At 25.6% G+C, this 14129-nt stretch overlaps 7 protein-coding genes across 7 annotated transcripts, besides 17 other annotated features; 3 read left to right on the forward strand and 4 right to left on the reverse strand.

The window, feature by feature from the left end:
* Window positions 1-108: 108 nt before the first annotated feature.
* CMU_019970 (uncharacterized protein) lies at window positions 109-1986 on the forward strand (the record flags this gene model as incomplete). The annotated part of the gene is made up of 1 exon (XM_002142567.1): window positions 109-1986. The coding sequence occupies one exon, from the start codon at window positions 109-111 to the stop codon at window positions 1984-1986; it is 1878 nt and encodes a 625-aa protein (XP_002142603.1).
* A 213-nt stretch (window positions 1987-2199) lies between these two features.
* Window positions 2200-2249: a sequence feature (AT_rich).
* CMU_019980 (uncharacterized protein) lies at window positions 2250-3326 on the reverse strand (the record flags this gene model as incomplete). Its single annotated transcript, XM_002142568.1, has 1 exon — window positions 2250-3326. The coding sequence occupies one exon, from the start codon at window positions 3324-3326 to the stop codon at window positions 2250-2252; it is 1077 nt and encodes a 358-aa protein (XP_002142604.1).
* A 544-nt stretch (window positions 3327-3870) lies between these two features.
* Window positions 3871-3891: a sequence feature (AT_rich).
* Window positions 3892-4148: 257 nt separating this feature from the next.
* On the forward strand, window positions 4149-7109 carry CMU_019990 (patatin-like phospholipase family protein; the record flags this gene model as incomplete). The annotated part of the gene is made up of 1 exon (XM_002142569.1): window positions 4149-7109. The coding sequence occupies one exon, from the start codon at window positions 4149-4151 to the stop codon at window positions 7107-7109; it is 2961 nt and encodes a 986-aa protein (XP_002142605.1).
* Window positions 7110-7309: 200 nt separating this feature from the next.
* Window positions 7310-7347: a sequence feature (AT_rich).
* A 56-nt stretch (window positions 7348-7403) lies between these two features.
* Window positions 7404-7476: a microsatellite.
* Window positions 7477-7587: 111 nt separating this feature from the next.
* CMU_020000 (uncharacterized protein) lies at window positions 7588-9895 on the reverse strand (the record flags this gene model as incomplete). Its single annotated transcript, XM_002142570.1, has 5 exons — window positions 7588-8940; window positions 9037-9462; window positions 9538-9724; window positions 9792-9836; window positions 9858-9895. 5 exons carry the CDS (start codon window positions 9893-9895, stop codon window positions 7588-7590), a joined length of 2049 nt encoding a protein of 682 aa, XP_002142606.1.
* Window positions 8942-9016: a sequence feature (AT_rich).
* Window positions 9262-9311: a sequence feature (AT_rich).
* Window positions 9371-9391: a sequence feature (AT_rich).
* Window positions 9464-9528: a sequence feature (AT_rich).
* Window positions 9661-9692: a sequence feature (AT_rich).
* Window positions 9735-9785: a sequence feature (AT_rich).
* A 2-nt stretch (window positions 9896-9897) lies between the features above and the next one.
* Window positions 9898-9946: a sequence feature (AT_rich).
* Window positions 9947-10041: 95 nt separating this feature from the next.
* CMU_020010 (uncharacterized protein) lies at window positions 10042-11313 on the reverse strand (the record flags this gene model as incomplete). The annotated part of the gene is made up of 1 exon (XM_002142571.1): window positions 10042-11313. The coding sequence occupies one exon, from the start codon at window positions 11311-11313 to the stop codon at window positions 10042-10044; it is 1272 nt and encodes a 423-aa protein (XP_002142607.1).
* A 32-nt stretch (window positions 11314-11345) lies between these two features.
* Window positions 11346-11376: a sequence feature (AT_rich).
* A 277-nt stretch (window positions 11377-11653) lies between these two features.
* Window positions 11654-12248, reverse strand: CMU_020020 (uncharacterized protein; the record flags this gene model as incomplete). Its single annotated transcript, XM_002142572.1, has 3 exons — window positions 11654-11967; window positions 12038-12138; window positions 12235-12248. 3 exons carry the CDS (start codon window positions 12246-12248, stop codon window positions 11654-11656), a joined length of 429 nt encoding a protein of 142 aa, XP_002142608.1.
* Window positions 11969-12019: a sequence feature (AT_rich).
* Window positions 12249-12250: 2 nt separating the features above from the next.
* Window positions 12251-12271: a sequence feature (AT_rich).
* A 145-nt stretch (window positions 12272-12416) lies between these two features.
* Window positions 12417-12652: a sequence feature (AT_rich).
* Window positions 12653-12781: 129 nt separating this feature from the next.
* Window positions 12782-12823: a sequence feature (A-rich).
* Window positions 12824-12889: 66 nt separating this feature from the next.
* Window positions 12890-12938: a sequence feature (AT_rich).
* Window positions 12939-13098: 160 nt separating this feature from the next.
* CMU_020030 (uncharacterized protein) lies at window positions 13099-13842 on the forward strand (the record flags this gene model as incomplete). Its single annotated transcript, XM_002142573.1, has 1 exon — window positions 13099-13842. One exon carries the CDS (start codon window positions 13099-13101, stop codon window positions 13840-13842), a length of 744 nt encoding a protein of 247 aa, XP_002142609.1.
* Between the last annotated feature and the right edge of the window lie 287 nt (window positions 13843-14129).

The following is a 14129-nucleotide window of genomic DNA, read 5'->3' on the forward strand; positions in this document are numbered from 1 at the left end:
TCCGACCACCAGTGTGATTTTTTTTTTTTTTGAAAAGGACGATATGTGAAAGTTATGAGTCAATATCTTAATTACGAGAAAATAGAACACTGAGAATAAGAAATTGAAATGAGAAAACAAAGTAGCGTTTTACAAATTCCACGGAATTCTAGGGCAGAAATAGGTACAGGGGGACTATTTTCTTCTGGGTCTATGAGTAAATATAATTCAAGATATTTTAATATGCAAGGATCTAAGATAGATAACACCAGTATATGGCAAGATATACTTCAAGAATGTATCAGAAATTCTTCAAATAAGCGTAATGATGTGCTGCATGGATCAGTATTTGTATTTGGCCGTACTGGTTCCGGTAAACAAACATTAATTAATGAACTAAAAGATTTAAGTGACATTAAAAGTGAACTAAACAACAATAAAAAAGACTCTAAACCTTATATAGGGTTAAGTTATGAATGTTTAAAAATTTCAAGGCAGTTAATTGAGGATGAGTTAATAAAATATGATATTTCTGAAGATTCATCTGATATATCCAATATTACTGAATTTCATCACATTAGTATTGATATATGGAGTATTGACCATATAGATTTGTTATATGAGATAGTAAAAAGATTGGTAAATATTATGAATAAGTCCTCTACAAATTCTGACATAAAAAAGATACAAGGAGAGGTAGTAAACACAGAAGGAACTTTAACAAATGAGGATGTATTGAACAATATGTTAAATCCTTCAATTCCAAATTTGATGTTTTTAGTAGTTTTAGATACTTCAGTTCCTTGGACCTTAACTGATGATTTAACAACTTGGTTGCATACAATTCAAGATATATGGTCAAAGACAATGGAACTCTCAAATTCATCACCATATATTCAGAACCAAATGATTAATTCAGTTAGGAATTATCTTAGTTTTCAAGAAAAAGATCTGTTATCTAAAAATAAAACGAGTGATACATCAGATAGTGAAAATAGAATAGAGTCTAATAAAGAGAATGATAAGTTGAATTACAGTACAACTCCCGAAATAAATTTGGGTATTCCAATTTGTCTCATACTCTCTAAATCTGATATTGGACAAAGATTTACAGTTCCCCCTAAAGTTATAAATGGAGCACCTTTTATACCATTTTCTTTAGCTTATTTAATGAATATGGGAAACCCATATGGTTTAAGTTATTTTTGTACATATATCCAAGAAAATGGAAATATTCGTGAGACACAAGGAATAGATTTGTTATTTAAATATATTTTGCATCGTTTATTTGATTTTCCTTTACTAAATAAAGATGGTTCTAATATTAAAACAATTAAGAATATTGAATATAATGCAAATACAATTTCTTGTGTATTTCCTTTATCTTCAATTGAATTATTACCTTTAAAACCACTACCAGATGTGGCTAATACAACATTTGAATCTTCAGTTTTAAAATCTGACTTTATTAATTCGAATTTAAATGATGATTCAGAACTTACTAGAGGTCTCACAACAGCATTCAATAAATCCCTTCCATCACTAAGTGAGTTTTTAGAAAAAATAAGTAACCAGATTCCTCAGGTTGATCCCTTAAGTGCCACAGCAACAAATGGAATACCACCTTCAATGTCAACAAATTCTACTGCTACCGAAGAATCTACATCTAGATCGACAGTTCTTGAACAATCTAATGAAAAACCAATATTACCATCTACATCAAATATAGGCCAAAGACTAAAACCAAATAAACTTAGTCATGGTACAAATAATTCTACTATATCTAGTGATCCATCTCTTAGGGGATTTTTTCAAAACCTTATTCAGAGAGGTGATAAAAGAACTCCATCAATTCACAAAACATCTCATAGAGGAAGTTCCTCATATGCAAATTTACAGAAAGAATCGGCAAGTCCTTTAGAAGAAAATGACAACTCAAAAGAATCTATTACACAACGGGAACCTGTTGAATCACAACCTAATTCTACAGATCAAAAAGATTCCTAATTATTTCTTTAAAGACAAAATAACTTAATATTTTAGAATATTGTTCATTACATTCATTGTATATGTATGCTTTTAGATTTTCTATTGTTAGAATATAACTAGTGTGAGCTATTTATATACTCAATAATATTTCTAATTTTTAAACTTTATAACCTGGATTTATAAGGGGTTTATAATATTCCTTCTTATTATTACTTTGCAAAATCAATGAAGTATAAATTAAATTATATTATATAAAGTTATTAATAACATAAAATAAATATCTAGTCCCAAGAGTTCATATTCTGTGATGAGTCATGACTAAAATCCCAACTATTATCTATTGTACTATCTTGAGTACCTTTCATATTAATATCATCATATTCAATATAATCTTCTAGATTATTATTAATTGTTTCATTATTAGCTGAATCTTCATCTGAACTTTCTCTAAATATTACATCACTAATATCACTTTTAATTTCCTCTATTTCATAAGTTGATTTACCTTTTTTGTGAGGTGTATCTTTCTTAAATCTTGTAATCATACTGCGTAAATCATCATTCTTTCCAATAATACCCATACAAGTCGCTACTTTATTCTCATTAAATATTGATGGAATAGGGAATGGTGAATTCTTGTTTGTATTCCTAAAAAAATCCAATTGCTGCTCCATTTCTGATACAGTAGTCAACTCAATTGTAACCATATCCTGATTTGGCATAGCAACACGATCTAGTAATTCCTGCTCAGCTTCAATTACTTCATTGATGTCAAATAATTCTGTATTTCTATACTTTCTTGATCTAATATTACTACTTCCTGGTAATAACCCTGCTGGCCATTCCCAACACAAATTATCACGTAAATAAGTAATAAATCCACTACACAAGGGATCAGAGTACACTTTATTTGAAGTCATACATCTATCAATTTCACTTATATTCACATTCAATCTATTCTTGTACCATTTAGGTAAATTAGTAGGATCATATATATATATCATCTGATTAATATTATTAGCTTTAAACATACTTTCGCAATCTAGACTCTTGTAAGCTTCAATATTACAAGGTAAATCTACTAGTATACCTAAAAAGTCCATATTCATTATCCTTACATCAAATATACGAAAATCCTCCAAAGGCGTAGGTTGTATAGCAAATACAAAATATTCCCCTTTATTTGTATTTTCATTTATATAGTTTGCTACATCTTCTGGGAATCGGATAATACATACTGACTCATGTAAAGATGATACTATTGAATTAGATAGGTCAGCTGATGAAAAAACACCACGACGTAAGTATCTTTGTGGAACATATTGATTTAATTTATCTGTCCTCTTTTGACTATGCATATTTCTAATTAAATTAACACATCACATGCAAACTTTTAAATAAAACTACCTAGAGTTCTATCATTTACCTATTTTCTTTATTCTATACTTGTAAATAATATGCGCTACACTCAAAAGTAAAACTCTGTCTATTTTTAATAAAACTATCATTTAATCTCAAGATCTTTTGTCTTATTATAAATTTGTTTTAATTACTTCAAGTTATCTTACTATATTATATTTAATAACTACTACTTTTTTATTTCAGCTTAGCTTAATAATGCATCATATTGTCTTTAAGCGTGATATGTCCTAAATAAATCGTAGTTATCTGAAAATTACTTTATTTTAGTTTATTCATATTTAACCCCATCTATTTATAGTATCTAAATAATTGAATCACAATACCTAGTAAATTATAGAATCAGTATACAAATTCCAGTGCAATTATTTTAATTCGAGTTATAAATATTCTAAATATTGTACCTATTTTAGTTATATCTCAAAAAATAACATCTTAAATTTAACCAAACAATATAGATCAAATTTCAGTGATATCATATTCTATATTATTTTATTAAAATATCTTTTCCTAATATACTTTCCCTCTGACGATACTATTAAGGTATCATAGGCGGTTATATATGGACAATATAAAAACTTATCATGGGGAAGTTTATTTTCTGGTTTATCAGTATTGGATGATATTTCATTAGGAAGATTTTTAAACTTTATCAATATATTTGTTGACTTTCTATATAGATAGGGTATATAATATACTATTGTTTGGAAGTACAATATTTGGTAATAGGAAGTACCTTGGGATTTGAAATTAGGGAAATAATGAATAAGGAAGTTCATCAATGTGCTCCTGTTACAGCATTTGTCAATAGGTGTGCCTGGCCTTTATTTATAGCAATTAGGACACTTTTGAAGACGGTACTTAGTCAGAAAGCACTTGCAAACCTTGTTATCGCATATGTTGTATTGTGGTATATAAATCCATCAGATTGTTTAGCTGAAAGAATATATGGTATTAAAGGTAATACTGAATATAATGGTAATTTTACTTATCAACTTGAAGAGAGCAATGTCCTTATTCCACATGTCGATGAATCTAATCAATCTGAATCTAAGAAAGATGATGAATTAGATGAAATACTTGTAAAATATCCTTTACTAGAAGATGATGAAATAGATAATATTAGTGAAAATATAGAAAAAGAAACAATAAATAATATAAAAGATATGAATTTGACAAACCAAGATGGGAAGAAGATATACTCTACCCCATTAACTCCACCATCTACTTCATCTTTTTCTTCTGTATCATCTTCCACAACAATTACAGACTCTATATTTAATTTAAACCCTACTTTTGAGAAACCATATCAAGATGCTTCACCTTCTAAATGTTATATTTTATCTACAAGTGGCGGAGGAGCTAGAGGATCATTTTCAGCAGGTTTAATTCATGGCTTAAGTTTATTATATCGATATCATAGTAGAAAATTGAGATGGGATGTATTTTCTGGTGTATCAATTGGTAGTTTGAATACTTATTGGAGTCAATTTTACATGCAAGGTCAAGAAGTTCATACTTCTACTGAATCAGCTTCTGTATGGGAAAATTTTTCATATAAAAATGTTCACAATTGTAAAGGTACAATATTTAAGAATATACCAAAGTGGTTATTTAGACTTATAAAGAATGGAACTCGTACGAAAGGTTATTTATGCTCTTCTTATCCAATGTTATTGTTTATGCGTCACTTAACCCAGAATAGACCTAGATATAAGGAAAGATACTGGAGTGCAGTAGCTTATAATTACAACTTAACATTGCCATATTTTTTTAATGAAGAGATACCAATTGGATTGTTACCCTCTATTATTCGTACAGGATCATCATACCCAGGTTTTTTTCCTCCAGCAGATTTACCTGGTTTAGGTATATTTGGTGATGGAGGTTTATCTAGACTTCTTGACATTAGAAATGCAATACATAGGTGTTTTCAAAGTGGAAGAGCGAAAACTGATAAAGATATTGTTATAGATATAGTTTCGACTTCTTATATTAGCCATGAACATTTTCCTTCAATGAGGATTCCAACTACAGTAAGTATGTTTGAAGGTATTGGATGGTATTTTAATAGATATTCTGGAGTTAGTACTTTTCAACAATATGAAATTGTACAAGCTTTGAGAAGATATCCAAATATTAAATTTCGTCACTTTTTGTCTCATCTTGATGCTCCTAATTCGATTATTCATAAAATTAATTTATTTGATTTTATACCAGATTTACTTAAAACTTCATTATGGGAGGGTATTTATTCTGGATTTTACAATGCAACTACTTTAAAGGATTTCTGGAGGAGTATAGAAATAGATAATACTCCCGAAGCGTCTTGGAGAATATATGGTGATGCTAGAATTAATCTTCCTAATTCTGCTAGTGAAGTCTCTAATCCAGATACTGATGCATATGTTGAATATCCATCTCTTAAAGAGATTGAATATAGTGTTCCCCCAACTGTAGAATTTATTAATCAATCAAATATACAAAGTTCAATGAATGAGATTACAGAGATGGAGAACATACAATTTAATGATGATAATTCTAATCATAATTATACTCAATTTAATGAAACAAAGTTTATTAATAATATAATTGAACTTCATAGAAACTTGTTAGTATTTAGATACATCGAAAATATTAGAGAATTTGTACGTGAACGTGATGAAGTAATAATGAGACGAAATGAAAATATGAATTTAAGTCATAATATTGGATTAAAAAAAGATTTTTCTGATGAAATCGAAAGTATCCCCTTTTTTAAGCCATCAAAACTTTATCTATATAATATAGAAACAGCTATGAATTATGCTAATACTGTTAGGAAATCTTTTCATTCGAGATTTTATTCTAAAGTAAAATTTCGGAAAGTAAAAAGAAACGAAGTTAGAATAAAAAAGATAAGTCTTGACATAGCTACAAAAATTTTCAACTATTATCATCAGAAAATACAATCACTATATAATGAATACAATATATTAATGGAACCCTTAAATAATATTTATCATACTCTCTTTGATTGGACAAAAAATTGTACAAACTCTAAGCAAAATAGAAGATCTTCAAGAGGAAGAGCATCGCAAATTCCACTTTTGTATCCTTTTATGGAAGGTAAAGATGGTTTTTCTTTAATTTGGGCTCCTTATAAGGAAAATCCTGAATTTAAGGAAATGATGACGCATTTAATAAAAGCTAGGTATCCTAATATAGTTTGGAAAAAACCCCCAGATATTCAACCTGAGCAAACTAGAAGACCTATATGGAATAAATATAAACTAAGTATGATTAGATATCTCAAAAATCGGGAACAGACACATTGTTGGGTAAGTCATCCTAAAAGTCAAGAATATTTTAATTTAATTGAGATAGAACTACCTAAAATTAGGGAAATTCAAAAGAAACATGAAATTCTAATAAATACTGTAACAAACTATCAAATATTAATTTGTAGAGTAGGAATGATGAGTAGATATTATACAGCTCAAGTAGAAAAAATTATTAGGAAGAATTTTATTTATGGAATAGATTTAGTTGAATCAATATTTCTGAAGACATCTAGTAATGATCTATTTCTACAAAATAATAACTTGGATATAGCAGGTCATACAGAAAAGAGTCAATTTGAAAGATTATATTGGACTATTAAACAAGAAACTGAAGATCCTTCAAATACTGTAAACTTTCTAGCTGACATTCAATTATCTAATATTCTCCCATCTACTTGAATAATATTGGTAATATTTGAATTTTTAACTATTTATAATGCTATTTTATTGTTCAAAGTAAGACCTTACAATGATGTGTTGTGTTTAAAGTACTGAAGATGTAGCCGTGTTTAATAATATTGAGAAATTTTGGATAATAGAATATATTCATATTCCATTAGATTTGTTTGTTTTAGTTGAAATTAATATTTTGTTTATCCTAAATTATAATTTAATCTCAATTATTTTAAAAAAATAACTGTATACCTAAAATTTAATACTTCAAGAAATGTACTTTATACTTTATTGTGATTCTTATTTTAATTTTAATTATATTAATATTAAATTGGATTTAATTTAATATAATACTATAAATTTAACATTAATTATTTATCAAAATACTAATAAAGTTTCCAGATAAATTAAAGTACAAATACATTAAAAAAAAAAGTTATTGCAATACTTAAAATTCTAATATTAAGTGATTAAATTATAATTTTTAGTCTGAATCTTCTAAACTATCCATATAGTAAATAGAAGGATTCATATTTTTAAAGATATGTTCTGTATAGCAACATTGAAACTCAATTTGTCCTTTAGCTTTAGGACACATTTTATTCCATAAAGTTATAATTCGATCTATATCTGTAGGCTTAGGAACCCATTTAGAACTTGTCCCAGTAATTCTGATATGTAAATTGGTTAAATTACTTTTATGGGTTTTAACCCATTGACACAAATTTATTAAATGATCTTTCTTAAGGTCCTTATCCTGTAAAAGAGTAACTTTAAGAGATTTTATCCGAAATAACGATAGCTTTAAAAAGTAGTCTAATGGAAGATAACAAGGAAGAATTGAAATATCTGTTAAATTTGTTTGATAATACCACATAATATTCAAAATATAACCTGAATAAAATAGGTTATCATATCCAAGTGATAATATTAATTTTGTAGGTGATACAATAAAAATTGTTTTAAGTGGATCCACTATATTGGGTATAAGTGACATAGGTATTACTAAATTAAAAATATCAGATATACTTTCACCCTGTATCTCTTTTAATTGATTATCAAGTGTAGGAATTTCAAATTTCCCTTGATTTATTAATTTTCTCTCATTCTCAAGTGGCCAGGAATCTTCTGAAATTGAGTCTATTATCCACATATTAATTCCTAAATAAGGTTGCATATTAATTGAAGATGAATATGATGAATCTAAATTAGAATCACATAAATTAATAGTTGGTCCATTATTATCATAAGTATTAATCATTTCATTAGAAAAATTAATAGTAGTCTTCTCAAAATTATTACATTTATCATTAATATATAGATCTTGTGTATTTCTTAAAAGAATATTTGATTCCTCTTCTATTGAAGAAAGTTTGTAACGTCTTATATTATAACTTTTTATATTTGATTGACCATCTTCAAAATATATACAGTAATCTATCATATTATTTTTAGCTTCATTAAATAAATACCTATACATAGATGAAAATATATCCAAAAATTCCAAAGAAATATATAGGGATTCTAAAACCAACTTCTTTAAACTTGGAAATTTTATATTTAGTTTTAAAATATCTAGATTACTTTGCAGTCTAGTACTATTATTACAATGTATAGCAAAACTTCTTTGTTTATCAGATAACCAATTACCTTTTATTTTAAACTCTAATAAATTGTCTATCTGAGGAAAATTTTCAAAAAATATCTGTAAATAAGAAATATCAGATATTTTTTTAGGTATTCTTAAATTAAATACTTGTACTTTTGGAGTTATTTTACTTTCAAAAACATTCAAAGAAGTTAATTCTATAGGTATACTTGGTTCATAATCTATAATCTATAAATATTATTATATACATTCATATATTCTAAATTAATATTATTATTTAAGTAGAGTAAATAAAAATAAATAACTCTACTTATAAATACTTACCTTCAATTTTGGTAAATGCTGAGTAATAATAGGATCACAACGTATACAACTTAATTCTTGTACTGAATTAAGAATAATTTTATTCATACTAGAACTTTTAAAGTTGTAAATTTCACAGTCTTGTAATTCTATTCTAGAAATATTTGGAAAGTATTCATAAATAATCCTTAATATAGATATCAAAGATATTGAATTATCTTTTATAGTTAGAATCTTTATATCATCTTTTAAATTAGTATAATTATTTAGTAAATTAATAAAAGATTTAAATAAATCTTCAAATGACTCTTGATTATCTAAGTTTGTATCCAATCTTATCTCTATATGTTGAATCTTAATTAAAATATTTTTATTTGAAGCTATCAAATCAAGTGAATTTGATAATCTAGTCATATCAAATTGTTGTATAATAACTTTAGAAAGTTTCTAAATATATATCAATTATTTTTTTTATAATAAATATAAGAAATAAAAAGTAAAAAAAAAATTATAGTAACATACTTTCATTAAAGATAAAGGACTTTGTAAAATATCCTTTAATTCCACTAATGGTAATTTCAAATTATCTATATATTCCCATGATCTGAATCTACTAATACTTGATATAGATAAACTTTCTATTGGTATATATATCAATATTTTATTTAAATATATATCAGCTAAAGAAGTTAAATCTTCTACTGAATACCTTTAGAAACATTAATATAAAATAATTTTATATATTAAATCTTTAAAAACAATATATAATAGCTTACCATGTTTCCTCACTATCAGAACTCATTGTAAATCTCAATTTTAAACTTTCAATATGTTAAAGAAACTTTATATTTACTATAATTACCGCTAATATTGATATCATTGTTAATATCTTTATTTTACATTAGTTATAAAAAAAAAAAAAAAATAATTACCTACTACTAATAATAATAATAATCCTAAATCTATCCCACCTATTAATAATCCATCATATCCTAATAATAATTATCAAAATAAATATCAACTATTTTAAGTATATGGATCAAAATATTTGTTTGTTTTATGTACTTGTTTCTCATATTTATGATTATCAAAAATTGATGAATTCTTATTATGTCCCTCATGCCACTTATGGGTAGCTTTTGTAATCTGTACACGTTTCTTATTATTATTAATTGAAGTATCTTCAACAATACGAACACTTTTATCTTTATATACACCATTATTATCTCTAAATATCCATGAAGAATTAGAATGTGCTCCATATGGACCAATATGTCTAACAGGTATTAATGAATGATCAGGAAAAAATGCAATAGGTTTTATATCTTCATCTAATGTTGTCTTTAAAACCCAAAATTCATGTTTACCATCAAATAATAAAAATATATCAGGTTCTCCATTATTTCCAGATTTTTTATAAACTGATCTTCCATGATGTATTAATGGAGTTAATTCATTATTTGAATCTTTAGAGATCTTATTATTTGATTTTGTAATCTTTTCAACCATTTGTAAATGATAATTACCATTAACTTGAGGTCCAGAATCATTAACACGTCCATATAATGTTAATACACTTGGTATATATACCTCTATACCTTTATATCTTAATCTTTTAACTGGTAAAATTCCTTGAGAATTAATATTAGAAATAGTATTACTATCTATATTCTTTTCTTTTTCTTTTATTTCTATATTTTGTTTTATCCTATCTTCAAAATCTATAATCTCATCATCTGAACTAAAAATATCCATATCATAGAAATCATCATCTTCATCAATCCATAAATCTTTATCATCATTATCTGCCCAATATTCTGGATTATCAATAAAATTACTATCATTAATATTATATATAGAATCTTCATTATTCTGATTATTAGAATTTATATCTATCTTTCCTATTTTGGATATTTTTTGTTCTTCTTCATCCATTAATATATCAAATTTCACATTTCTCCCTAATGATCCTGCAGGTAAAAAGCGTTTATTTGAATTATTTATACTAATTTTTGAGGCCATTATAAATAAAATAACTAATAATGAAAATAGAACACATAGAAATCGTACAACCCTTTGTATATTATATATTAATTCAGCTGTACTTCCAGGTTTTATTGTTTCTCCTACACTTTTACCAAATAAAGCTTCTAAAATAAAAGTAGAAATTCCTTGTCTAATATTAATTGTAGACTTTTCAGCTTGTTTAATATTATTACTAATATTTAAAGAATTTACATGAGATCTAAATATTGGTTGATTAGATACTAGCGTGGGATCTGTATCTTCATTATTCATTGTTTGCTGTACTTTGTGCATTATATTTCTAGTAAATAAAAAAAAAAGTTTTTTTAATTATAACAAAACTTTTCTTTAGAGAATTTACAACTTATATTAACTATTGTGTGCTCTTCAAAATAATTTTTCTAAGACAAAACGGTTTATTTTTAGATGGCGGTAATATACTAGAACTATTTTCTTCCTTAAGTATATTATTAAGTAACTTAACTAAAACTATTACAGTATTATTATTTAATAGCTTCTTATTCTTAAATAGAAATATTTCTAGTTCAAATAAATTTTATATTAAGTACAAATAAGTAAATAATTTAGAAATCATTGTGAATATAATTTACTATTAAGTTGAAATACCTTGTGTAACTTGAGTAGTTTGAGCCTTTGGTTTTAAAACTCCTTTATTATTATTTATATTATGCGATCTTCTTGATTCTGCTAATCTTCTTGTTCTAATATGTCTAGTAACCGTAATAGTTATTACTGTTATTATCAAAATACATGCTATAGCTATACAAACATAGAGGACAATCCAACCAGTACTTAAACCTTGCTTAACAGATTCATTTGATGAATCCCTATCACTAAGCCAGGGAGTTGGTGCAGTTATGTATTTTGATGGTTCATGATTATAAAATATTGGAAGTCCAGTTTTATCTAAATTATTAAATTTATATTTAAATCAAATTAATAAGAGTAAATATATAAACTAGGATATTCAACTTACTATCATAGAGTATATCTGTTGAGTTTGATGAGGTATTTGTAGTATTAAATTCTGAATTAAATTCATCTGAATCGTGTTTTATATATAATTGATTACCAATACTATTGATATGATATTTTTGTCTTATTAAAGTATCTAGTTTAGCTCCATTTGTATTATAAACGATTATTAAAACTAATATACAAATAAAAAAATACCGAATAACAAACATTGAAAATATTATAAAAATAAAATCTTTAGATTAGAAAACTTTATAATAGAAATTATTTGAAGGTATTGGTGATCTATCTGTAGTATTATATTTAATTTTTACCTTTCTTGCATGCTCTGTTTATGTCGTCATCTTAGGGTGCATCTTAAATTGTGTGATATAACCGCCAAATAAAATTATTAGAATAATAAATATTAATGATAATTTGACTATTATAAAATAAAATAAATATTTTACTGTTTTTAGAATTATAAATAATTTATAATTAGATCTACTTTTTAAAAAGATATATATAAAATTATAACTTTTTTATTATTAATAAAAAAACAGTAGAAAAAAAAGGTAAATTAAAAATGATAGAAATTAATATAATTACATATTTTTATAAATATTAACTTTATATAGGTAACATATAGTAGTAATAAAATTTTGAATCTAAATTTATACAAAAGTGGTGAAATTAAGCAGCAATTAGATAGCAATCGGCGCCATGAACTTGGTACAGGTCTCAGATATACTATTAGAGATAGGAGAAGAAAAAGAAGAGAAATAAAGAAAAAAAAAGAGAAAAAAAATGGGAGGGGGAGAAATTGAACTATTACTTTGAATTATTAAATATTATACCACTAAATTATAATGAGATTATTTTTATTTAGCTAATATTAAGAAAATAAATTTATAAATAAAATAGATACTTGATAAGTGTACACACGTATAGACATACTTAGACGTATCTATTTACTTGTAGAGTAGTGACTAGTCAGACGTTTATATTTGAGGCGTGCATGATTCCAAATATGTTTATAGATGATATTAGAAGAAAAAGAGTTAGAAGTGTTTATTAGTAAAGATGGAAATAATAAACCAGGCTATTAAGAATTTGAGAATACGCTATGATAATTTACATGTAGAAGATTGGAATTATGGTGAATTAGTAGTACTGATTGATATTGAAGAAGATAATAAAGAATGTTCAGATATAGAGGTAGAGATAGAGTTAGATAGTAATAGTAATAAATCAACTGATAATGTACTAGAAATGATTAAAGAACCAGTAGCTAAAAGAGAGCCTACTATATATGAAATAGAATTTGAAAAGGTTGCAGATTCTGATAATAAGTGTAATATAAATCAATTGAAGAAGTATTTACATACATTAGGATTAGCACCAACAGAGAGTCAGATGTTAAAAATAGTAGATAAATATGGAGATTCTAAAATAAGTTTAGAGAATGCATTAATGGCATATAAAGAAATATCTAATGAGAAATATACAAATGAAGATTTAAGTAAAGGTATTGAATCTGATTCTACTATGATTTCAAGAAAGAGACTTCATTTATTGCTAGAACAATTTGGTGATCATATGACTGCAGAAGAAATTGATACTGCACTAGATAAGTTGGGATTCCAAGGATTAGATTCATTTCCAAAGAAAGAATTTTTGGAAGCTTTAAGTAAAGATGCAAAACAAGTTCAAGTTTCCGAAAATGAAATGAATGAAAGTACTGATAAAACAGATACACAAGTGTCAAATTTAGTGGCTGAAAATCCAGTAGATAAAAATCCAATAGATGAAGTTGTATTAAATTGACTATAATTTCATTTTTTGCTATAATAGATAGACATAGCTTACACTTCTTATGAGTCATTTAGAAATAATAGACTGATTGTTTTTGTTTAAAATAATAGAAACTTTAAATATATTGATTATTGATTATTGCAATAAATATTGTAAGATAAATTGAACTTTATTACACCTTTTTTATTAGAAATTTGTATAGTCCTTATAATATTTAATTCGTTTAGAAGTGGATTTATTATTTTAAATAATCAAATTAACACCTAAATTTACAACCAAGATAGTAATAAATATATATA

This window comes from Cryptosporidium muris, genomic scaffold, assembly GCF_000006515.1.
Source record: "Cryptosporidium muris RN66 scf_1106632373441 genomic scaffold, whole genome shotgun sequence".
Lineage (NCBI taxonomy): Eukaryota > Apicomplexa > Conoidasida > Eucoccidiorida > Cryptosporidiidae > Cryptosporidium > Cryptosporidium muris.